The sequence below is a fragment of the Mobula birostris genome, chromosome X, assembly GCF_030028105.1.
Source record: "Mobula birostris isolate sMobBir1 chromosome X, sMobBir1.hap1, whole genome shotgun sequence".
Lineage (NCBI taxonomy): Eukaryota > Metazoa > Chordata > Chondrichthyes > Myliobatiformes > Myliobatidae > Mobula > Mobula birostris.
The window spans coordinates 13,080,738-13,104,376 of NC_092402.1; the positions used below are offsets into that span (position 1 = coordinate 13,080,738).

General features: G+C 45.5%; 1 protein-coding gene across 4 annotated transcripts in view; it reads left to right on the forward strand.

The window, feature by feature from the left end:
- Positions 1-23,639, forward strand: part of socs7 (suppressor of cytokine signaling 7) — a 154,878-nt gene that overhangs the window by 91,868 nt on the left and 39,371 nt on the right. For 3 of the 4 annotated variants that reach the window (XM_072249580.1, XM_072249582.1, XM_072249581.1), the window contains exons 7-9: positions 3,375-3,503; positions 14,891-15,026; positions 16,721-16,873. In XM_072249580.1, coding sequence (XP_072105681.1) covers positions 3,375-3,503; positions 14,891-15,026; positions 16,721-16,841 — 386 coding nt within the window. In that variant the 3' untranslated portion in view covers positions 16,842-16,873. Of the gene's footprint in view, positions 1-3,374; positions 3,504-14,890; positions 15,027-16,720; positions 16,874-18,209; positions 23,093-23,639 lie in introns of those variants that run through there. The other variant, XM_072249579.1, reaches the window with a different exon arrangement.

Sequence of the window (23,639 nt, forward strand, 5' to 3'; positions counted from 1 at the left end):
TTCGCTATCTTTTTTGTTGTTTTGCTGAGCATATTGGTAAGCTATGCTGGAACTGCAATGTGTGGTGACACTTGCATTAACTAGTAACACACTTTAGGGTGTGCTGGGGCTGCCTGCTAGTGCTGTATTTCACTGTATGTTTTGATATACACATGATAAATAATCTCGAATCAGGCTATGTTGAAAGTTGTTGAACTTGTGGTAAATAAAAATAGTTGAAATGATGTGGGTTTCTGAGAGACGAGTAGAAAAACTAACTGCCAAGTCTGTGGCTTAGTGTTGATACCACATTCAAGAGTTTGTGTACAGTGGCGGACGGAAGCAGGAAGGAAAAATATTCCAGAGTCCTGTAAAATTGGGAGATGATTGTCTCGTTAATGTTTCAACAAGTTGGTCTGCTGCTCTCTTCTTGCTGCTGCCAGCAGAACGGTGGTGCAGGAGCCTCAGGACCCACACCACCAGGTTCAAGAACAGTTATTCATCTTCACCATGGATGTTCAGTCCCTCTACATTAGGAAGGTCTGAAAGCTCTCCACTTTCTTGACAAAAGAACCAACCAATCCCCCTCCACCACCACCCTCCTCAGTCTGGCAGAACCAGTCCTCACCCTGAACAATTTTTCCTTAGGCTCCTCCCACTTTCTCCAAACTCGAGGGGTGGCCATGGGCACTCACGTGGGCCCCAGCTTTGCCTGCCTCTTCGTTAGCTAGGTAGAACATTTCATGTTTGAAGCCTTCCCCGGTTACACTCTCCAACTCCTCCTCCGCTGCATCGATGACTGCATTGGCGCTGCCTCATGCACCCATGCTGAGCTCCTCAATTTTATCAACTCTGTCTCTAACTTCCACCCTGCCCTTAAATTCCCTTAGTCCATCTCTGGCACCTTCCTCCCCTTTTGATCCCTGACTCCATCTCTGGAGGCAAACTGTCAACTGATATCTTTTATAAACCTACTGATTCCCACAGTTATCTTGACAATCTCTCTTCCCACCCAATTCCCTGTAAATATGCTGTTCCCTATTTTCAATTTCTTCGCTGCCTCTACATCTGTTCCCAGCACGTGGCTTTCTGTTCCTGGCTTCCCTTCCTCCTCTATTGATGCTGCCCTCCTCTATTTCCCATACATCTGGGCTCACCTCATCTTCCTGCTGCCATAATAGTGATAGAGTCCCTCTTAGAATAGAATAGAATAGTACAGCACAGTACAGGTCCTTCGGCCCACAATGTTGTGCCGATGCTCAAATCCTGCCTCCCATATAACCCCCCCACCTTAAATTCCTCCATGTACCATCTAGTAATCTTTTAAACTTCACTAGTGTATCTGCCTCCACCACTGACTCAGGCAGTGCATTCCACGCACCAACCACTCTCTGAGTAAAAAACTTTCCTCTAATATCCCCCTTGAACTTCCCACCCCTTACCTTAAAGCCACGTCCTCTTGTATTGAGCAGTGGTGCCCTGGGGAAGAGGCGCTGGCTATCCACTCTATCTATTCCTCTTATTATCTTGTACACCTGTATCATGTCTCCTCTTATCATCCTCCTCTCCAAAGAGTAAAGCCTTAGCTCCCTTAATCTCTGATCATAATCCATACTCTCTAAACCAGGCAACATCCTGGTAAATCTCCTCTGTACCCTTTCCAATGCTTCCACATCCTTCCTATAGTGAGGCGACCAGAACTGGACACAGTACTCCAAGTGTGGCCTAACCAGAGTTTTATAGAGCTGCATCATTACCTCGCAACTCTTAAACTCTATCCCTCGACTTATGAAAGCTAACACCCATAAGCTTTCTTAACTACCCTATCCACCTGTGAGGCAACTTTCAGGGATCTGTGGACACGTATCCTCCTGTCCTTACCTACCACCCCATCAGCCTCCGCATCCAACATGTTATCCTCTGCAACTTTTGCCATCTCCAAAGGGAGGTAGCGCTAAACATATCTTTACCCCCCCCCCCCACCCCCTTGGCTTTCCACAGGGATTGCTCCTTCCAAGATTCCCTGGTCCATTCATCCCTCCCCACTAATCTCCCTCCAGGCACTTATCCCTGCAAGCACCCTAACTGCTACACCTGCCCATACACTTCCTTCCTCACCTCCATTCAGGACCCCAAACAGTCCTTCCAGGTGAGGCAACATTTCACCCATGAATCTGCAGGGGTCATATATTGTGTCTGGTGCTCTTGATGCAGCCTTCTCTACATTGGTGAGACTTGCCGTAAATTGGGGGACCTCTTCACCAGCCACCACAAGCGGGACTTCCTGGTGGCCAAACATTTTAATTCCTGTTCCCATTCCAACGTGTCGGTCAATGGCCTCCTTTTGTGCCAAGATGAGGCCACTCTATTCCCCACTCTGACCTTTCCTTCTTCTCACCTGCCTATTACTTCCCCGGGTCCCCTCTTCCTTCCCTTTCTCCTATGGTCCACTCTCCTCTCCTATCAGCTTCCTTCTTCTCCAGCCCCTGATCTTTCACCTATCACCTTCCAGCGAGCCTCTTACCTCTTTCCCCACCTTTTTATTCTGGCTTCTGGCATCTTCCCCCTTCCTTCTCAGTCCTGAAGAAGAATCTCTGCGCAAAACCTCAGCTGTTTATTCTTTTCCATAGATGCTGCCTAAGCTGCGGAGCTCCTCCAGCATTTTGTGTGTGTTACTCTGGATTTCCAGATCTGCAGAATGTCCTGTGTGCATGCATACCTTTCATCCAACAGGCTCCTGAAACAACTTCACTCATCTCAACACCGAACTGGTTCCACAGCCTACGGACCCACTTTCAAGGACTCCACAACTCTCAATATTTATTACTATTTGTTTTACTTTGAATTTTAGATTATTAAGGGGGCAGTGACACCACTGAACTGCTTTGACAGTACTGATCCACTTCACTGGCCTGGTGTTCTGCTCGTGCAAAGTAAATTTATTATCAAAGTTAGTATATGTCAGCATATACAACCCTGTGATTCGTTTTCTTGCGGGCATACTCAATAAATCCAATAACCATAATAGAATCAATGAAAGACCACACCTAATATGCAAAAGATAACAAACTGTGCAAACACAAAAGCAAGAAGTAAGAAATAATAACAATAAGTAAATAAGCAATAAATATGGAGAACATGAGATAAAGAGTCCTGGAAAGGGAGTCTATAGGTTTTGTGAACAGTTCAGTGGTGGGACGAGTGAAGTTTCCCCTCTGGTTCAAGAGCCTGATGGTTGAGGGGTAATAACTGTTCCTGAACATGGTGGTGTGGGTCCTGAGGCTCCTGTATCTCCTACCCAATTGTAGCAGTGAGAAGATAGCATGGTGTGGGCGGTGGGGGTTCCTTGATGATGGATGCTGCTCTCTTCACTTTGCCCATTCTTTTACGCACAGGTACCTTCAGCTTATGGTGCCACCCCAAGTTTGAAGACCGCTGCCAGTCCGTGGTAGAGTTCATCGAGAGAGCCATCATGCATTCCAAGAACGGAAAATTCCTCTACTTTCTGCGTTCCCGAGTTCCTGGTAAATTTCTCCTTCCCACTTTTCATGACTTGTGATTTTTTTTAATGGATATAAAGTGCAAGCTTGATGTAACATCTGACCTTCATGTTGAATCTGAGGAAATCTTGTAAGGGGGCCGTGCCTGGGATCCCAGTGTGCTGTGCAACTTCTGTGCAGCCCTTTTGCATACCTTCATCTTTTGACGCTTTGCATTGGTAAGGGTCATGGCCCGAAACATTGTCTGTTTATTCCTCTCCATCAGACATCCCACCCTGCAAAAACTCATTTCAGGGAGGTCTCAACCTCATAACAGTCTGTGTCAATGAATTTGTTAATTTTGCAAGGGCATCAGATTCACAAGTGTTTGTGAGACAGAGACAGTGGGAATTCTGTCTTAATGTGCCATGTTCACAATAGCTGCTGTCTTGGTTGATGGGCAGACACAGGTTTTTGCTATTTCTGAATCAGGAAGCATTTTCCTGTGTGCTTACACACCTGGAATGGCAGGTTATGCTCAACGATGAAAGCTGTAAAGTACACCTCAGCTCTAGTGATCTTCTCTGTCAGACTTTGGTTTTCTGCTGAAAAGAACTGTGAAAAACTTGAGCAGCCTTCCCTGTGCTTAACCCCCCTAATATGTTGTGGTCCCTAAAAGAAATAAAAGCATAAGGTGTATCCTTATTACAGGTGTGCGCCGCTTAACATCCGATCGCATATCTGTCCGTAGTCACACCCACACACACTGCCTGCAATAGTCGGGATCAAAACTTACTTTTTTACATTGAAAGGAGGGATTTTAAATGAGTGATTTAGAGGTTCTGTATCTTTAAGTTCAAGCTTATTGTCATCTGGCCGATTGTCCACAAATGAAACCACCTCTGTCCGGACCACAGTGTAGCCACAATACATATATCACGCACACCACATAAAACAATATATTACCATATTATTTAATAAAGTGTAATTCAAAATGCATATAAAGTGCACAGCACAGGTAAACAGTTTGCTGTCCTAATGACGAGACCTCGGTGGGGACCGGGTATTTATTAAAACGGCTGCGCTTAAACCCAGCCCATCGCAGGCTTCGATGTACCTGTAAGTGGAAGTGTCTCAGGAAAAAAACCCCGAAGAATTTGCTTGCTGCAAGCGCGTTTTTAAAGCTGTCTTAGCGGACGATTTTGGAATTTCGCTCCAAATAAACCCCGCTCTATCCCCTTTAAGGCGCCAACGCGCCCCGCCCGTATAGGACAGCCTCGCGTAGTCAGGTTGTCACCGCCAGCCTTGGGAATTTCTTCGCCAGGCTTTTGTAATTCATCACCGACAGTTGTCCGGGTCATTTCAGCGTCATTACAGACGGCAGTAACTGAACTGAGGAATATGGGAGAGAGAGGGAGGCCAACTGTAAAGCCCGCCCACAGAGAAAACTGATAGGTCTACTTAGCACAAAGAGAGATCAAGCAGGATTCATTCATTTTCTTTCTTTCTTTTTTTTCCCTCTCCGTCTCCCTCTCTAAAAAATCGATTTCCGGGATATTGTATATAACTTGCAGGCATCAGGGAGCCGCTATTGATATGCGGGAGACTCCCAGAACTCCCGGGAGAGGTGGGATGTCTGCCGATCATAGATGCTGCTTGATCTGCCGGGTTCCTCCAGCATTTTGTGTGTGCATTACATTGGATTAGTATCAATGGGTGGGTGTTGGTTAGTTCAAAGTTCAAAAGTAACTTTATTATCAAAGTACAAAAATGTCACCATATACACCCAGAGATTCATTTTTTTGCGGGCATACTCAATAAATCCATAATAGAATAATAACCATAATAGGATCAATGAAAGTCTGCACCAAATTGGGTGATTAACCAATGTGCAAAAGACAACAAACTGTATAAGTACAAAACAAAAGAAATAATAAATAAGCAATCAATATAGAGAACATGAGATGGAGTCTTTAAGCGCGAGTCCATTGATTGTGAGAACATCTCGATGATGGGGCAAGTGAAGTTGAGTGACCTTGTCCCCGTTGGTTCACGAGCTGCTTGCTGGGCTGAGTTGTAACTCTCTAACCCTGTAACTGATTGGAACGGTTGCAGCTCCTTAGAACAATTCCTGCCCCCTCCACTCTCTGCAGCAGCTCTCTGGGAGTCATTCCCACAAACCATTTGGGGATTGAAGGATGGCGAAAGGCATCCTGCATCTTCGCGATCACCACATTTGTCTCCGCTGCCTCCCTAACTCTCCCCAACCAAGGCTGTGCACTCTGAGCTGGTCAAAGACCTGGAGTTTACTCATTGAGGAAAGCTTCCATGTCATCTTTGGGATTTCACTGAGCCATCGGTGGGTGATGGCTCTGGGCCTGTACTCGCTGGAGTTCAGAAGAATGAGAGGGGATCTCTTTGCAACCTATCAAATATTGAAAGGCAGAGAAATAGTGGATGTGGAGAAGATGTTCCCTGTAGTGGGAGAGTCTAGGACCAGAGGGCACCACTTAAAAAGAGAAGGATGCCCCTTTCGAACAGAGATGAGGGGGGATTTCTTTAGCCAGAGGGTGGTAAATCTGGAGAATTCAACACAGATGGCTGGGGAGGCCAAGTCATTGGGTATATTTAAAGTGGAGGTTGATGGGTTTTCGATTAGTCAAGGTGTCAAAGGTTCTGGGGAGAAGGCAGGAGAATGCGGTTGAGAGGGATAATGAATCAGCCATAATGGAATGGCAGAGCAGACTCGATGGGCTGAATAGTTTAACACTACTTCTATGTCCTATGGTCTTTAAGACTCACCTCAGTGCTCATTGTACATAGCGTCCATCTCCTGCCCAACGGTTATGGTGGTTAAATTTGGAAAGGACTGTATCATTCACTTAGCACTTTCTGACACACAGTTGTGTGGAACTGGCCTTTCATCCACCTAAAGCCTGTACCATATTTGCAGCTTATGGTTGAACATCTAGCTTCAACCCCCGGTGCAGTTCACTGACATCTCTCCTCATGTAAGTTTAGTTGTTAATTCACTTAATTAACCAGATTTCCAGTGTCCTCTGTGTGTGAAGCTATAGCTGACAAGCCTTCCACAGTCTGGGTAGTAACTGCTTCCCTTCCCTCCCTGCAACTCTACACAGCTAATTGGGCTCAATTAAAACATTAGCTGTAGAACTTAGAACATTACAGCACATTACAGGCCCTTGGGGCCACAATGTAGTGTGGAACTTTTAAACTGCTTGAAGATCAATCCAACCCTTTCCTCCTACATTAACTTCCTTATTTTCTACTATCCACGTGCCTATCTTAGAGTTCCTTAAATGCCCCTAATATATCTGCCCCTACCACTACCTCCCCATACTCACCCCAGTAGGGTGTTCCAAGCACCCACCACTGTCTGAGTAAGTGGTGCAGAATATTTCTTCTCCCCCCCCCCCACCCCACCCCACCCCACCCCACGAACTTTCCTCCAATCATCTTAAAATTATGCTTCTTGTATTTGCCATTTCCACCCTGGAATAAAGTCTCTGGCTCTGACTCCATCGATGCCTCTTATCGTCTTGTACACCTCTATCAAATCTGCTTTATTTGTCACATGTACATTGAAATGAAGGAAGAGACACTCCTCGCTCAAGTCATTTGTGATATTTTTCAATTGCAGGATGGATGGGTTCCCAGTTTGAATCTTTTTCGTTAAGTTGAACCTGCATGAGCAGCAGTGTCAAGCACAGCTTGTTTTCTATATTTTTAGATGTGTCCCTTTGTTGAAGTCGGCGCTGATTGATTGATTTTGACTGGCTGAGTTTTCACCCAGTGAATGATCCAAGGTTTTGGCAAAAGCTTATTAGTGTGTCCCCAGTGCCGACTTCATTAGATGGTGTTGTATGTTCCAGGAATGTGCACCATCTTCAGGAAGGCTGCCAGTCAGCCCAGTGCAACGCTTTAATTGTGTTTCAAACTGACCTTGTGGGCTGCTCGCCTGCCACGCCGAGCCGGGCACTGGCAGAAGGCGCAGGGGAGACCCTGTGGGAGGCAGCTTTGACGGGCTGCTGTGACCTGTCTCAATTGCCTATGGCATTTTTCTTCTGTTTTATTTCACGTCACACATTTTGTAGAAGAAGCTGTAAATGAATTTCAGAATCGGGTTTATTATCACTGACTTATGTTGTGAAATTTGTTGTTTTGCAGCAGCAGTACAGTGTAATCCATAAAACATACTATAAATACAATAAGATAAATATATATTTAGATTGCAAAAAGTGAGCAAAAAAAAATAGAGGGGTAATGTTCAGGGGTTGGTTCATTGTCCATTCAGAAATCTGGTTGCAGAGAGGAAGAAGCTGTTCCTAAAATGTTGAGTGTGTGTCTTCAGGCTCTTGGACCTCCTTGTTGGTAGCAACGAGAAGAGGGCATGTTCTGAGTAATGAGGGTCCTTAAAGATGGATGCATTGACAAGTAGGTGTACCTTATGTGGTGGCCACTAAGTGTATGTTCATGATCTTCTGCTGCTGCAGCCAACAGAATCGATGAAAAATTACAGACAAAAACTGACAAACAACCAATGTGCAAAAGAAAACAAATCCATAAGACCATAAGAATTAGGTCATTCAACCCATCAAATCTGCTCCACTATTCTATCATGGCTGATTTATTATCCCTCTCAACCCCATTCTCCTGCCTTCTCTGTGCAAATTGTGGAAATAATTTTTTAAAAAAATCATACAGAGAACTTGACTTGAAAGTGAGTCGTAAACACAAAATAATCTGCAGATGCTGTCAAAGGGACACTCAATGCGCTGGAGGAACTCAGCAGGTCAGTCAGCATCAGTTGAAAAGATTAGTCGACGTTTCGGGCTGAAACCCTTCATCAGGACTGAAGGAAGAACTTTGCGGGGGGGGGTTGAAGAATGCTGGTAGTTGAAAAAAGTAATTTGAAAGACAAAGGGGTGGGGGAGGGGAAGCAGGGAGGTGATTGGCAGGAGAACAATGCGCAGTAGTAGAAGGAGGCGGAACTATGAGGGAGGTGATGTGAAATAGGGTTAGAGGAAGGGAGGGGGAAGGAATTACCAGAAGTTGGAGAATTTGATGTTCACATCAAGGGGCTGGAGTCTACCTGGACGGTATATGAGGTGTTGCTCCTCCAACCTGAGTTTAGCCTCATCATGGCAGTAGAGGAGGCCATGTACGGACATATCTGAATGGGAGTGAGAAGCAGAGTTGAAGTGGCTGGCTACTGGGAGATCCTGTCTGTTGTGGCAGACGGAGCGGAGGTGCTCGATGAAACGGTTCCCCCAATCTGTGTCGGGTTTCACCGATGTAGAGGAGGCCGCACCGTGAGCACCGGATGCAATAGATGACCGTAACAGACTCACAAGTGAAGCGTTGCCTCACTTGGAAGGACTGTTTGGGGCCCTGAATGGTGGCAGGAGAGGAGGTATAGGGACAGGTGTAGCACTTGTGCTAACAGGGATAAGTTCCGGGTGGGAGATCCATGGGGAGGGACGTGTGGATCAGGGAGTCGCGGAGGGAATGATCCCTGCGGAAATCGGAGAGGGGTGGAGAGGGAAAGATGTGTTTAGTGGTGGGGTCCTGTTGAAGGTGGCGGAAGCTGCGGAGGATAATGTGCTGGATCCGGAGGCTGGTGGGGTGGCAGGTGAGTCAGTAGGTTGTGGAGTGAGGTAAACAATGAGGTGCAAGGTCAAAACATGGTAGATGGTGTGGTCAAGGGTACTAGGGAAATGTTAGTGTTATAACAGCAGGGTAGAAGCTGTCCTTGACCCTGGGGGGTTTCAGGGTTTTGTATGTAAATTAGGTGAATTTTACAATCAGGTTTTGAGTATAGCTCACACTCTTGATTGGGAACCTCTTAACATAGAACTTTACAGCAATAGGCACTTTCCTCCCAACTCTGAGGAGATTAATTCTTTATAGCTGCCCCAGAAAAAACGAAGTTCGGGTTACTGTCCAAATTCTCATTATAGTTTCATCTTTAATCGTCCACAGAGACTGAAACTTCAGCTGACAGGGCTCAATTAAAACTTCAGCTTTAGAACATGGAACATTATAGCACAGTACAGGCCCTTTGGTCCATGATGTTGAGCCAAACTCTTTACCTATCCTAAGATCAATCTAACCTTTCCCTTTTGCATAGCCTCCTATTTTGCTATCATCCATGTGCTTAACAAATGTTCGTTGATAGTACCTTTTCTTTGAACTTTGAGTGAGTGGATGAGGGGCAGGGGTTCCAACCTGGGGTCCACAAGTTCCTTGGTTAATGCTAAGGCTCCATGACATAACATAGGCTGGGAACCCCTTCTCTAGGGTCTGATTCCCTCTGGAGGAAGGGGTGGGAAATGTTTGTCCTACATCCCATCAAACCTTGGCTCTAATTTTTGGATCAAAAATTTGCCCTTGAAGTTAAATCATGGACATTTTATAAATATTCACCGACTTATCCTACTTGTAATTTTAAAAGGTTTTAATCCTAGGGGACTAGATATATTGAGCTTCAGTATTTGGACATTACATTTCAGACCCTCAAAGATTAAAAAAATAGTCATTGAGAATTAATCCTTTTCAGTAAATGAACAGAGTATTGCAGGCAGAGCTGAGAAATGAGTAGAATTTTATTGTTGGTCCAAGGAATATGAAAAAATAGCAGTAAGCATGTTTCATCCGTAATGCCAACGCACAGAGAGCAGTGGGACCAGACAGCATACCCAGACGGGTCCTCGGACTGTGCCAAACAGCTGGTGGAAGTTCTGATGGGTATTTACAACCTCTCGCTGTCCCAAGCTATAGTTCCGGCATGCCAATCTCCAAGATGTTAGCAGCAACATGTCTTATTGACTACAGACCGATGGCACTCACTCCCATAGTTGCCAAGTGCTTGGAACGATTGCTCATGTCTCACATCTAATCACATGTAATCCCAGCTACCTTGGACCAGCACCAGTTTGCCTCTAAGGTGAATAGATCAACTGAAGATGCCATTTGTATTGCTGTTCATGCTGTTTTGGAACACCTGGAGCACAAAGACACCTACGTCAGGATGCTTTCCCTGACCTCTGCCTGTAACAAGCTGACTGTTGAGCTCCACAATCTAGGTCTCGGCACATCAACCTGTAACTGGATCTTAGACTTCTTCACTAATCGTACCCAGATGGTGAAACTAGGCAAGTGCACATCAACACCCCCTCCCCCCCCCAAACCGGTGCCTCGCAGGGGTGCGAACTGAGCCACTTCTCTACTCTCTCTTCACCGATGACTGCACTCCTGCTCGTGCTGCAAACTCAGTCATCCAATTTGCAGATGACACAACTGTGATTGGCCTAATCACAAACAAAAACGAATCTATATATAGAAAGGTGCTGAAACTATCTGATAGGTTGTGGTTCCTGCACCAATCACTTAACATCAAGAAGACAAAAGAAATGATAAATGACTTCAGGAAGTCAAGAAGGCGCAAACAAGCCCCAAGCCCCACTATTTATAAATGGTGCTCTGTGTCCAGCACATAATTCTCCGTACTTCCGCCATCTCCAACGGGATCCAGCCACCAAGCAAACCCTCCCCCCTCCCCCTGCAATTTCTACCTTTCGCAGCAATCGCTCCCTACGCGGCTCCCTTGTCCATTTGTCCCTCCCCACTGATCTCCTTCCTGGCACTTATCCTTGCAAGCGGAACAAGTGCCACACCTGCCCCTACACCTCCTCCCTCACTACCATTCAGAGCCCCAGACAGTCCTTCCAGGTGAGGTGATGCTTCACTTGTGAGTCTGGGGTCATCCACTGTTCCCAGTGCTCCCAGCGTGGCCCAACCCCAGTCAAATCCCCTGAAGATCTTGCGTGCTTAAATATGGTCACCACTCATTCTTCTTAATCTCCAAAGATGGGCCGCACGGTAGCATTTCCTGCCTCTGTCTGTGTACCCCTGTGCACATTCTCCTTGTACCTATGTAGGTTTCCTCTGGGTGCTCTGGTTTCCTCCCACAATCCAAATTACACCCATATGACCAAGGTTAATTGGTCATATGGGTGTAATTGGGCCGGAGGGGCCTGTTACTGCATTGTATCTCAAAATAAGTAAATTATAGACCCACACTGTCCAGTACCTCTCATCACAGGAATTAGCCTGCTCCTGTGGACTGTCTCGGATGCTTTTTTTTTTTAAAAACAGGGCACTAAATACGTGCAGGTATTTTAGGTGTGACCTCACCATCTCCAGTATAACTGTAATAAAGCCTCCCTGTTTGTAAATGTAATGTTTTTGCAATAAAAGCCAACATGCTACCTGCCAACTACTTGTGATTCGTAGATCCCCTGAACTTCACTCATTTGCATTCACTCTCCGTGAAATAATCGACTTTCTGATTCCAGTTAGGGGAGATGTCGGAGGTGTTTTTTTTAAAAATACCAAGTAGTGGGTGGTGTACGCACTGCCTGTGGTGGTGGTAAAGGCAGATTCATTAGGGCATTTAAGAGACTTAGATAGGCACATGGATGATAGAAAAATGGAGGGTATATGGGAGGAAAGGGTTAGATTGATTTTAGAGTTAGTTAAAGGGTCGGCACAACGTTGTAAGTTTGCTGTATTGTTTTGCGTTCGAAACACCGGTTCCATCGACTGCGTAAGTCTAGGGGAGACCATCTCTGGCCCCGCCAAACATGTGAGATTGAGGTGCAAGCCCACCATGAAACCCCCAGTTGTGTGGATGCTGCATGATTCGTCACCCCGTTACAAATCAGTACCACGAAACAACAGACGGTACACTGCATACAATTAAAAGATTTAGCTTTATAATTCTTAATTTGACTAAAGGGTTAGTAAGGAAAAAGCAAAAAGAGAAAAGGGCCCATTATAATGAAACAGTCCAACGTGCACGAGTTGGAGCTTCCGGTGTCCCCTTCGCTGATGCTCCTTCAATCTGTCCAGGCCCCGGTCTGCGTCGAGTCCTACCACCTCTTCTCCCACCGAACAAAAGACCCAGCTCACACAACACGGAAACACACTCCCTTCATTGCATAGTACAAATTCCAAAGCACCCATAACCCAAACACAGAAAGACCATTACATTAGCAGTGAAACCTTTCCCAGGGTGTTACATGTTCTATGGTCCATGTACAATGAATCTATGGAAACTTCCATTCCATCGTAGCTGATTTATTATCCCTCTCAACCCTCTGGTCCTAGACTCTCTCACCGTCGGAAACATCCACTTTATCAAGCCTTTCAATATTTTATAGGTTCCAAAGTGATTCTCCCCCTCCCCCCGCCCAAATCTTCTAAATTCCAGCAAGTACAGGCCCAGAGCCATTAAATGCTCCTCGTGTTAACCCTTTCATTCCCAGGATCGTTCTCATGAATCTCCTCTGGACCTTTTCCAATGCCACTGGTGTGTGTTCCCTCAACTTCCCCTTCCTGAAGTCCACAACTAATTCCTTAGTCTTACTGAAGGATTTGTGAGATCAGCCTTTGCTGGGGGAGAAGAGTGGGAACAAAACTCCATCCAGAGGTTTGAGCTTCCCCTGCAATGTTGAGGGAATATTTTTATTTGATGTTTAGTAATGTGGGACTGTAAGTAAGCTCCAGTGCTTTATTTAAGTTTGCTGATTTTGATTTGGCCACTGTCGTTGGCCAATCAAAGGTGGTGATGAATTGGCACACAGGAAGAAGATAGCAAATCTGGCTGACTGGTGCCACAGCAACCTCTTAATCAATGTCAGCGAGGCCAAGCGGCTGATTATTGGCTTCAGGAGGAGGAAACCGGATGCCCAGGAGGCAGTCCTTATCAGGTGAATCAGAGGTGGAGAGGATCAGCAACTTTAAATTCCTTGGTGTTATTATTTCAGAGGACCTGTCCTAGGCCCAGCACGTAAATGCAATTACGAAGAAAGCACAGCAGTGCCTCTACTTCCTTCAGGGTTTGTGAAGGTCTGGCATGACATCTAAAACTTAGACAAACTTCTTTAGATGTATGCTGGAGAGTATATTGACAGGTTGCAGTACAACCTGGTATGGAAACCTCAATGCCCTTAAACAGAAAATCCTACAAAAAGTAGTGGATACGGCCCAGTCCATCGTGGGTAACACCCTCCCCACCACTGAGCACGTCGACATGAAACACTGTCGCAGGAAAGCAGCCTCCATCATCAGGGACCCCACCACCCAGGATGCGCTCTCTTCACACTGCTGCCGTCAGGAAGGAGGTACAAGACCCACACCACCAGGTTCAGGAACAGTTATTAACCCTCAACCATCAGGGAGGAGGTACAGGAGCCTCAGGTCCCAAACCACCAGGTTCAGGAACAGTTATTACCCCTCAACCATCAGGAAGGAGGTACAGGAGTCTCAGAACCCACACCACCAGGTTCAGGAACAGTTATTACCCCTCAACCATCAGGAAGGAGATACAGGAGCTTCAGGACCCACACCACCAGGTTCAGGAACAGTTATTACCCTCTCAACCATCAGGCTGTTGAACCAGAGAGGATAACTTCACTTCCCCAATCACTGAAATGTTCCCACAATCTATGGACTCACTTTCAAGGAATCCGAATCAGGTGCATTATCACCGGTATGTGTCTGAAATTTGTTAACTTAGCAGCAGCAGTTCAATTCAATAAGAAGAAAAAATAATAAATAAATCAATTACAGTATACATATATTGAATAGATTAAAAATTGTGCAAAAACAGAAATAATATATATTAAAAAGTGAGGTAGTGTTCATGGGTTCAATGTCCATTTAGGAATCAGATGGCAGAGGGGAAGAAGCTGTTCCTGAATCACTGAGTGTGTGCCTTCAGGCTCCTGTACCTCCTACCTGATGGTAACAGTGAGAAAAGGGCATGTCCTGGGTGCTGGAGGTCCTCAATAATGGACGCTGCCTTTCTGAGACACAGCTCCCTGGCTACTTTGCAGGCTAGTGCCCAAGGTGGAGCTGACAAAATTTACAACCCTCTGCAGCTTCCTGTGCAGTAGCTCCGCCCCCCCCCCCCAATACCAGACATACTCTTCACCTTGTGTTCTTGATATTTATTGCTTATTTCTTTATTATTTTTATTTTATTCTTTTTGTATTTGGAGTTTGTTGTATTTTGCAGAATGGTTGAATACCGCATGTTGGTGCAACCTTTCATTGATTCTATAATGGTTATTGGATTTATTGAGTATGTATGAATCTCAGGGTTGTATATGGTGACATGTTTGTACTTTGATAATACATTTACTTTGAAGTTTGAACTTCTGAGTAATCGCACCATTCTGCTGTGTAAGATAGCAGAGTTCAGCACAGTAAAGACCCACAATAATTAACCCGAAACGAGGTTTTGCAATGTCTGCTGGCCCCGCTCGGCACACGTTGCACAGAGGAGCCGCATACAAGAGCCCGGCTGCGGGCTGACGCTCTCAGTGTTTCTCTGCTTGGCCGCAGGTCTCCCTCCAACGCCAGTGCAGCTCCTCTACCCGGTCTCTCGCTTCAGCAACGTGAAGTCTCTGCAGCACCTGTGCCGATTCCGGATCCGGCAGCTCGTCCGCATCGACCATATCCCCGATCTGCCCCTGCCGAAGTGAGTAAGCCTCAGTCCGGGCTGGAAGGGCCAGCTGGCTGGAGTGAATGTTTGTGTCTGTGCAGACTGACGGGTTTGGGGGCTGTGCAATAAGGCCATAAGATGTAGAAGCAGAATTAGGCCATTTGGCCCATTGAGCCTGCTCTGTCATTTCATCATGGCTGATCCATTTTCCTGTCAGCCCCAATCTCCTGCCTTCTCCCCATAACCCTTCATTCCATGAGTAATCAACAATCTATCGACCTCTGCCTTAAATAAACCCAGTGACGTGGCCTCCACAGCCACCTATGGCAATGAACTCCACACCACACTCTGGCTAAAGAAATTTCTCCTCATCTCCATTCTAAAAGGATGTCGCTCTATTCTGAGGCTGTGGCTTCTGGTCTTAGACACTCCCACCATAGGAAACATCCTCTCCTCACATACTCTACTGAGGCCTTTCAGCATTCGATAGCTTTCAATAATATTCCCCCCTCATTCCAGTGAGTACTGGCCCAGGTCCATCAAACGCTTCTCATATGATAAGCCTTTCATTCACAGAATCACTTTCATGAACCTCCTTTGAACCTTCTCCAACGCAGTGTGTCGTTTCTCAGATAAGGGGCCTTTGGTCTGTGTGTGCAGACCAATGATGTTGGGGCTGTTCATTGTTTTTGTGTGTGTATATGCTCTGTGTATGTACAGACAGATCATTGTGGGGATTGTACGTTAGTTTGTATGTACAGACCGATCGTTGTGGGATTGTACATTGATGTGTATGTATGGATTGATCTGTGTGGGGATGTATGTTGGTGTGTATATACAGACTGATCTGTGTGGGGATTATACGTTGGTGCGTATGTACGGACTGATCTGTGTGGGGATTTACGTTGGTGTGTGTATATACAGATCGATCGTTGTGGGATTGTACGTTGGTGTGTATATACAGACCGATCGGTGTGGGATTGTACGTTGGTGTGTATATACAGACCGATCGTTGTGGGATTGTATGTTGGTGTGTATATACAGACCGATCGTTGTGGGATTGTACGTTGGTGTGTATGTACAGACTGATCGGTGTGGGATTGTACGTTGGTGTGTATGTACAGACCGATCGTTGTGGGATTGTATGTTGGTGTGTATATACAGACCGATCGTTGTGGGATTGTATGTTGGTGTGTATATACAGACCGATCGTTGTGGGATTGTACGTTGGTGTGTATGTACAGACTGATCGGTGTGGGGGTTGTACATTGGTGTGAGTGCACTGTGTATGTTCAGGGTGTGGGTTTACAGTGTGGAACTGGAGACACAAGTGGCTGCACATACCTAAACCTCGAAGAGTTTTTAAAATATAGCAACTTGCTGGAGGAAGTGAGGGCGGGGGTCAGGAAAGGTCTGTGGAGGGAAATGGACAGTCACGTTTCGGGTTGAGACTCTTCACCTGATCCATTTTTCTCCATGGATGCCACCTGACAGACTGAGTTCCTCCAGCAGGTTGTATTTGTTTTGCCTGGTCATGTGAGGCCTCGCTGATGGCTCCTGGTCTGGAGTGGGGTGTCAGCGGCAGTAGCAGTGAGTTTTGATCTTGGCAGCGGTGTCAGGGAGCTGCTGAGATCGGAGACCCTCACAGACCCTGCTAAATGGCCGCTCTTGCAAGCTGCAGCTTCCCCCCGTGCTTGGCTGCCGCTGATGGTTTCACTCATCTCGTTCAGGCCCCTCATCTCGTACCTGCGCAAGTTCTACTACTATGACCCTGAGGAGGAGACGTACCTGTCTCTGAGGGAAGCTCGCCTCAGTGTGGCCTCAGAACAGGACATGGACACCCAGACGTAGCTGGTCCAGAGTCTCCGCTTGAATCGTCTACAGTAAGTGAGCGGGTGAGGGGTGGATTGCGTTGGCAGAGGGGGGCGGCGCTAGAAATTTCTTTGCCTTGATTTTACATCATTAGCTTTAACTTTTTGTCACATGTACTGTACATCAAAACATGCAGTGAAATGTGATGGCGGACAGGAAAAGTTGTTCCTGAATAATAGTGTGAGTGTGTGTCTTCAGCTCCTGTGCCTCCTCCCTGATGGTAGTAATGAGAAGACAGCACGTCCTAGATGGTGGGAGACCTTAATGGTGAATGCTGCCTTCTTGAAGAATGTTATGTTGAAGTTGTACACAACATTGTTGAGGCCATACTCCGTATAGCCTCCGTATTGTGTTCGGTTTTGGTTACCCTGCTCAAGGAAATTTGCCATTAAACTTTAAAGATTGTATAAAGTATTTCTGTGAATGTTGCCGGCCGGAACTTAAAGGCCTGCTTTATAGGGATAGGTTGAGCAGGCTAGGAACTTCTTCCTTGCGATGTATGAAAATAAGATGAATGCAGATAATCCCCCCCCCCACAATTGGAGAATCAAGAACTGGAGGACAGAGGCGAGGGGTACTTGAGAAGGTCTGGCTGCCATATCGAAGAAAGATGTGCAAGTATTGGAGAAGACCTAGAGAATAATTTTGGGAGTGAAAGGGTTAGTATATGAGGAGCATTTGAAAGCTCTGGGCCCTCAGAGACTGGAATTTAGAAGAATGAGGGGCAATCTCATTAAAACCTATTGAATGTTGAAAGAGTGGACGTGGAGAGAATGTTTCTATAGTGGGGGAGTCTTGGACCAGAAGGCACAGCCTCAGAATACAAGTATGTCCCTTTCGAAGGCATTTCTTGAGCCAAAGAGTTGTGAATGTGTGGAATTCATTACCACAGACGGCTGTGGAGACCGAGTCATTGGGTATATTTAATGCAGAGGGGAGCGCCGCCCAGAGAGAGAACCACTCCATGAGGAGTTGGAGGACAGCACTGGGTATATGTAAAGTGGAGGTTGAGAGGTTTTTGATTATTCAGGGCGTCAAAGGTTACGGGGAGAAAGCAGGAGAGTGGGGTTAAGAGCGATAATAAATCAGTCGTGAGGGAACAGCAGACTCGACGGGCTGATTGGCCTGATTTGCTCCTGTGTCTTATGGTCTAATAAGGGGTCCTCATCTGCGTGTGATTCTTGAATTGATTTGTATTAAAGTCTGCTCCTTTCTGGAAAGAGGAGTTTTCCGTCAAAACCTTCGTGCACTGTGGAGGCTGGTGTGTAACTTGCTCGTTGGTTTGAGATGTATTTGTCCCAAGACAAGAAAACAAAGGGCTCACCCTCCCTCTCTGCTTCCTAACAGGTTGCATCCTGACTGTGGGCAGTGGGGACAGCAAAGTCTGACGGGATCACTTCGCCAGGACTGAGGGGGGGGCTCGTCGATTTTGTTTTCCCCAGAAACGCTCCTTATTCCTGATGCTAACGTAGACCCATCGTAAGGGGTTGGTGGTGTGGATTGTGACCAGATTCCTCCCTGGATGGTGAAGACAGAAAAGGACAATCAAGAGATTGATATTGGAATTTGCACTTTCTACCAAGAAAGACAGCCATTAGTAGCTAACAGCTTTATACCGGAGGGAGAGACCGTGTACCAGAGACATTCACATTACTGCAATTCCTGATTTGGAGTGAATGCCTGGGTTATATTGCACAATATATTTGTTTTGAATTAAACTACTGGTTGTATTTGCAAGCTATTTAACTTCATAATTTAAGGAAATCATTTGTAACTCCTTTATCTGGCTGGATTTTTATTTTCCAGAAGAGATTTTATCCCTGTAACTTGTACTCAGTGGCCACTTTATTAGGTACAGCTACTCCTTAATGCAAATATCTAATCAGCCAATCATGTGGCAGCAGCTCAGTGCATGAAACCATGCAGACATGATCAAGAGGTTCAGTTGTTATTCAGACCAAATGTCAGAATGGGGAAGAAATGTGATCTAAGTGACTTTGACCCTGGAATGATTGGTGCCAGATGGGGTGGTTCGAATATCTCAGAAACTACTGCTCTTCTGGGGTTTTCACGCACAACAACCTCCAGAGTTTACAGAGAATGGTGTGAAAAACAAAAAAACACCCAGTGACTGTCAGTTCTGTGAGTGAAATCGCCTTGTTAATGAGAGAGGTCAGAGGAGAATGGCCAGACTGGTTCAAGCTGATAAGAAGGTGACAGTAACTCAAATAACCACGCGTTGCAAAAGAGCATCTCCGAACGCACAACACGTCAAACCTTGAAGTGGTTGGGCTACAGCAGCAGAAGACCACATGGGGTTCCATTCCTGTACCCAATAAAGTGGCCAGTGTATTAGTTTTGAATTAAACTACTGGTTGTATTTGCAGGCTTGGTCATTTAAGGCAATCACTTGTCTGGCTAGGTCTCAGTTTTGTTGCGGAGCTGATCCCTGTAACGTACTACATAGAGTAAATGCAAGCATTAACGCAGATGCAGACCCACGGTAATTGGTGGGATGAGGTTTTGGGTAGAATTCCTGAGCTCTGGTCTCTACCTGTGACTGTTCATGCTGCCCACCCCCCTTCAACCGCTATTGGTCACTTGGCACATCTATCCACATGTACAGCCAATTAGAGAATAGGACTGTTGGACAATGGCATGATTTTCTGATGCAAATTAAAAGGGCTTTTTTTTTAACTAGACCTACAACCTTCTGTTAGAGGAAGTGTTCCAGTCAAACCAAAAGTGAAATACATCTGTTTTGAGATTTTTGAGTCCCAAAGTTTTTCACCAGAGTTTAGAGGACCCTGGGCATTAACACCAGGAGACTCCAGGCTATTGCTGGAGCATCCATAACCCCATGGTAACTGACAGTACTGAGTTCACAGTGAACCTACCAAATCAGCTCATGTTTCTCTCCTCCCCCGCCAATGGGATACTTCAGGTTTCTAGAGCACATCCAACAAATTACAGAATTCCAGCAACCTTTTTGAAAATTCTACAATCAGTCAGAGTGACTACAAAGCTTTTTGTTTTGGAGTCATCGTGCTTGAACCATGTAAATCTGGCATCAGATTTGCGTGGTGTGGGCCCCAAACATCATTTGTCATTTCTCAGACAACTGAGCCTGTGGCTATCTGTTGTGTGCTTTCAAGATTTAAAGATTCAGATTTATTTATTATAGTACTATACAAAAGTCTTAGGCACATGTCAAATATACTGTAAATCAATGATGCTTTCAAAATAATGAAATGAAAAGTTTCTAAATATAAGAAGATTTACTATACAGTGCAGTAATCACTAAAAATCTAAATATAATCAATATTTGTGTGACCACCCTTTACCTTTAAAACTGTGTCAATCCTCTTAGGTAGACTGTTGTGCAGTTTTATAGGAAAAATCAGCTGGTAGATTGTTCCGAGCATATTGGAGAACTTGCCACAGTTCTTCTGCAGACTTTGGCTGTCTCGTTTGCTTCTGTCTGCCCTGGTTAGCCCAGACAGCCTCAGTGATGCTGCGATCAGGGCTCTGTGGAGGCCATACCATCTGAAACTATATGAAAAAATCCAGGGTGCCTAAGACTTTTGCACAGTGCTGTACATCAAAACGTGCAGTGAAATGTGTGGCATGCATTAACAATCAACACCCAAGGATGTGCTGGGGGCAGTCTTCAGGTGTCACCACACATTCTGGTGCGAAGAGCAAAGCACCAGGGCCATGATGGGCAGTGGGGGTTCTTGATTTGACAAATGCACAAGTACACGTGTGCACGGGCGCAATGAAAAACTTACTTGCTGCAGCATCACAGGCACAGAGCATCAGATAAGCATCATTCACATGAAAACATGTATGTTAAACAGTTTTTACAAGAAATGAAATATTAGAACAAACAAAATTTCATTTTATTGCTAAGAAGTTGTGTAGAGCTAGAGGTCATAGGTTAAAGGTGAAATATTTAAGGAGGAGCTGAGGGGGAAGCTTCACTCAGGGTGGTGAGGGTGTGGAATGAGCTGCCAGCAGAAGTGATGGATTTCAACATCTAAAAGAAATATGGATAAATACATGGATGGGAGGGGTATGAGACTAGGCAAATTAGTAGTTTGGCGTGGACAAGATGGGCCAAAGGGTCTGTTTTGTACTGTGGTGCTCTATGACTGGAGGATTTCCAAGATTCTCAACCCTTTGAATGAATACATTTCTCCTCATCTCACCCCTAACATGCCATCATAAGACACTGAACCCATGCTCTGGCAGACTCTCTCCACGGGTCACCAACTCAGTGGCTTTTCCGGCCTGTGGGAATGGCCAGTCTTCCTGAATTATCCTGGAATTGATTGGAATTAAAGTCAAAACCCCCCAAACAATGAGCTGCTCCTGGGGTTAAAAGCACACTTAATCCTTTCTATTTTCAGTCTGTAAATAAGAGGCTTCTGAAGGTGGTGACTTTATTTCACAGTGAAGTTCTGTGGTTGCATCATGCTGAGTAGTGTCCAACTTGCACCCAAGAGTGCAGATCTGTGACACTATTACGGGTCTGTATCCCATAGAAGGTCATTGCCAAGAACCACTGTGCTGTGATCTGTAGGGATTGAAGGTTAGCCTTACAATGTTCCACCAAGCAGCACATTTAAATCTCCTCAGCCTAACTCATATTCCTGTAAAGGAGCATAACCCTGTCCATACTCTCAGAATTCACCACACTGTGTGCTAATCTCACCACACACTCCAATATCCAGCCACCCAGCCACACAGTGATGCTCTCGCACTGACTAATTGACTGATTACCGCATATTGTTCACTTGTTATGTGCCATGTGGTATCAACATGGGCAATCTTGGTCTTTCCATGACCATGATTGTTCTTGGCAAATTTTTCTACAGAAATGTTTGCCATTGCCACCTTCTGGGCAGTGTCTTTACAAGACGGGTGACCCCAGCCATTATCAGAGGTTGTCTGCCTGGCGTCAGTGGTCACATAACCAGGACTTGTGATATACTCCGGCTGCTCATATGACCATCCATCACCTGATCCCACGGGTTCACATCACCCTGATCGGGGGGGTGGGGGGGGGGAAGCTAAGCTAGCAGGTGCTACACCTTGCCCAAGGGTGACCTGCAGGCTAGCAGAGGGAAGGAGAGTCTTACACCTCCTTTGGTAGAGACATATCTCTTTCCTGCCACGCAAATATCACACATCAAAACAATTGTTTACAGGTGACCACTGTATTACAAGAGTTGAAATGAGGGTAGATTACGTTCCCTAGCAAGCAGTCTGCATCCGATTTTCTGTAAAATAAATTAGGTTTCTTGGACACGTGCTGGTAATCTGATTTTTTTGGAGGTGGGGGGAAATAAGTTTCATTATTTTTCCACACAAGTTTGGCGGGGGAGAATTTTAGTTGATATCTCAAATTTCTGGATAATGATTTGTAAAATTAGTAAGGGCAATTTTCTGTTACACCAACAGTCATTCCACAAGGTTGCCTGGACTTCTACTGCATTTTAAATAAAGTCTACCCTCAGGTTGATTTAGTGGCTATCTTAAATCTGTGCCTTCTGGTCAGAGGCAGTGCAAAGATCCCTTGAGCATCCTGCAATCGTACCTGGAGCATATCAGTCTTTTTCATGGCCCACAGTGACCTTGGCATAAGAAAAGACCTTCCAAAGCATCCCAGCCTTGCTGCTTTGGGTACCAGTTGGTGGGTGCATGAGGTGAGCATGGGGTTTGAGAAGTGATACCTGAAGGGGCTGTAGAGGCTGCTGGAGTGAGCCCACCTGCACTAGCAGCCAAGGAGGACATTGTCCCATAGTCTAGATGAGAAATCCATTACCCAGATCAAATGACAAGTTCTTCTGCAATGTACTTTTCAGTGTTCATGAGATTGGCCGACATTCTTTCTATTGTCAAACCTCAAAACAAAAAAAGCTGTGCCCATTTTACAAGTAGAATGGCCTTGCCTGTTAAACAGAAATTGCTGCAAAGCCAATGCAGACAGTTGGTAGCTGTCCAGTTTACAGAAACTTGTTCAAAAGCATGCACAGTGTATGTTCTTTTCCATATATATAGGACCATGGAACAATCAGAGGTAATGTCAGGGGCAGTTCAGTGTAAATGTTTCAACCCATGTTTTGTAAATGTTGAACAAAGGCAGTTGATTATGTAATGTGCATTTCTAATGGATTTCTATTCTTGAAACTACTGGTATAAATATGACTTGTATAGATTGGAGTTAGAGTAAAACTTCACTGAATTATAAACATATTGATTTAAAATTGTGGTGAGATGTGTGTTTTGTACTTAATTACATAAACCCATCACCCCGACGAGGGCTTAGCTGCTAACGGCAGCTTGCCAAGATCCTCTGTCCTGGGCCAGTCTTTCAAGTTGAACCCAAGTGTAGCCACCTTGGATGTATTAGGTGAAGGTCCTTCCTCTCCCAGGGGTGAGGTAATTGGAGCTTCCACTGGCATTTCTGTAGCTCTGGGTTTTTACGGATGGGGTTGCTAGCCTCATGCCCGCCCCTCCTCCTCTTGCAGTCGGGCTTGGGTCATTCCAAGGCAGAGTTGTGTGTTGGGTAGAGAGGCAGAATTGTTGGAAAGCATTTAATTAAGTCACTGGGATTGAAAGGGTTAATGTATGAGGAGTTTTTGATGGCTCTGGGCCTGTACTAACTGGAACTTATAAGAATGAGGAGGGATCTCATTGAAACTTATCGAATATTGAAAGGTCTAGATAAAGTGGATGCGGAGAGGATGTTTCCCATTGTGGAGGAGTCTA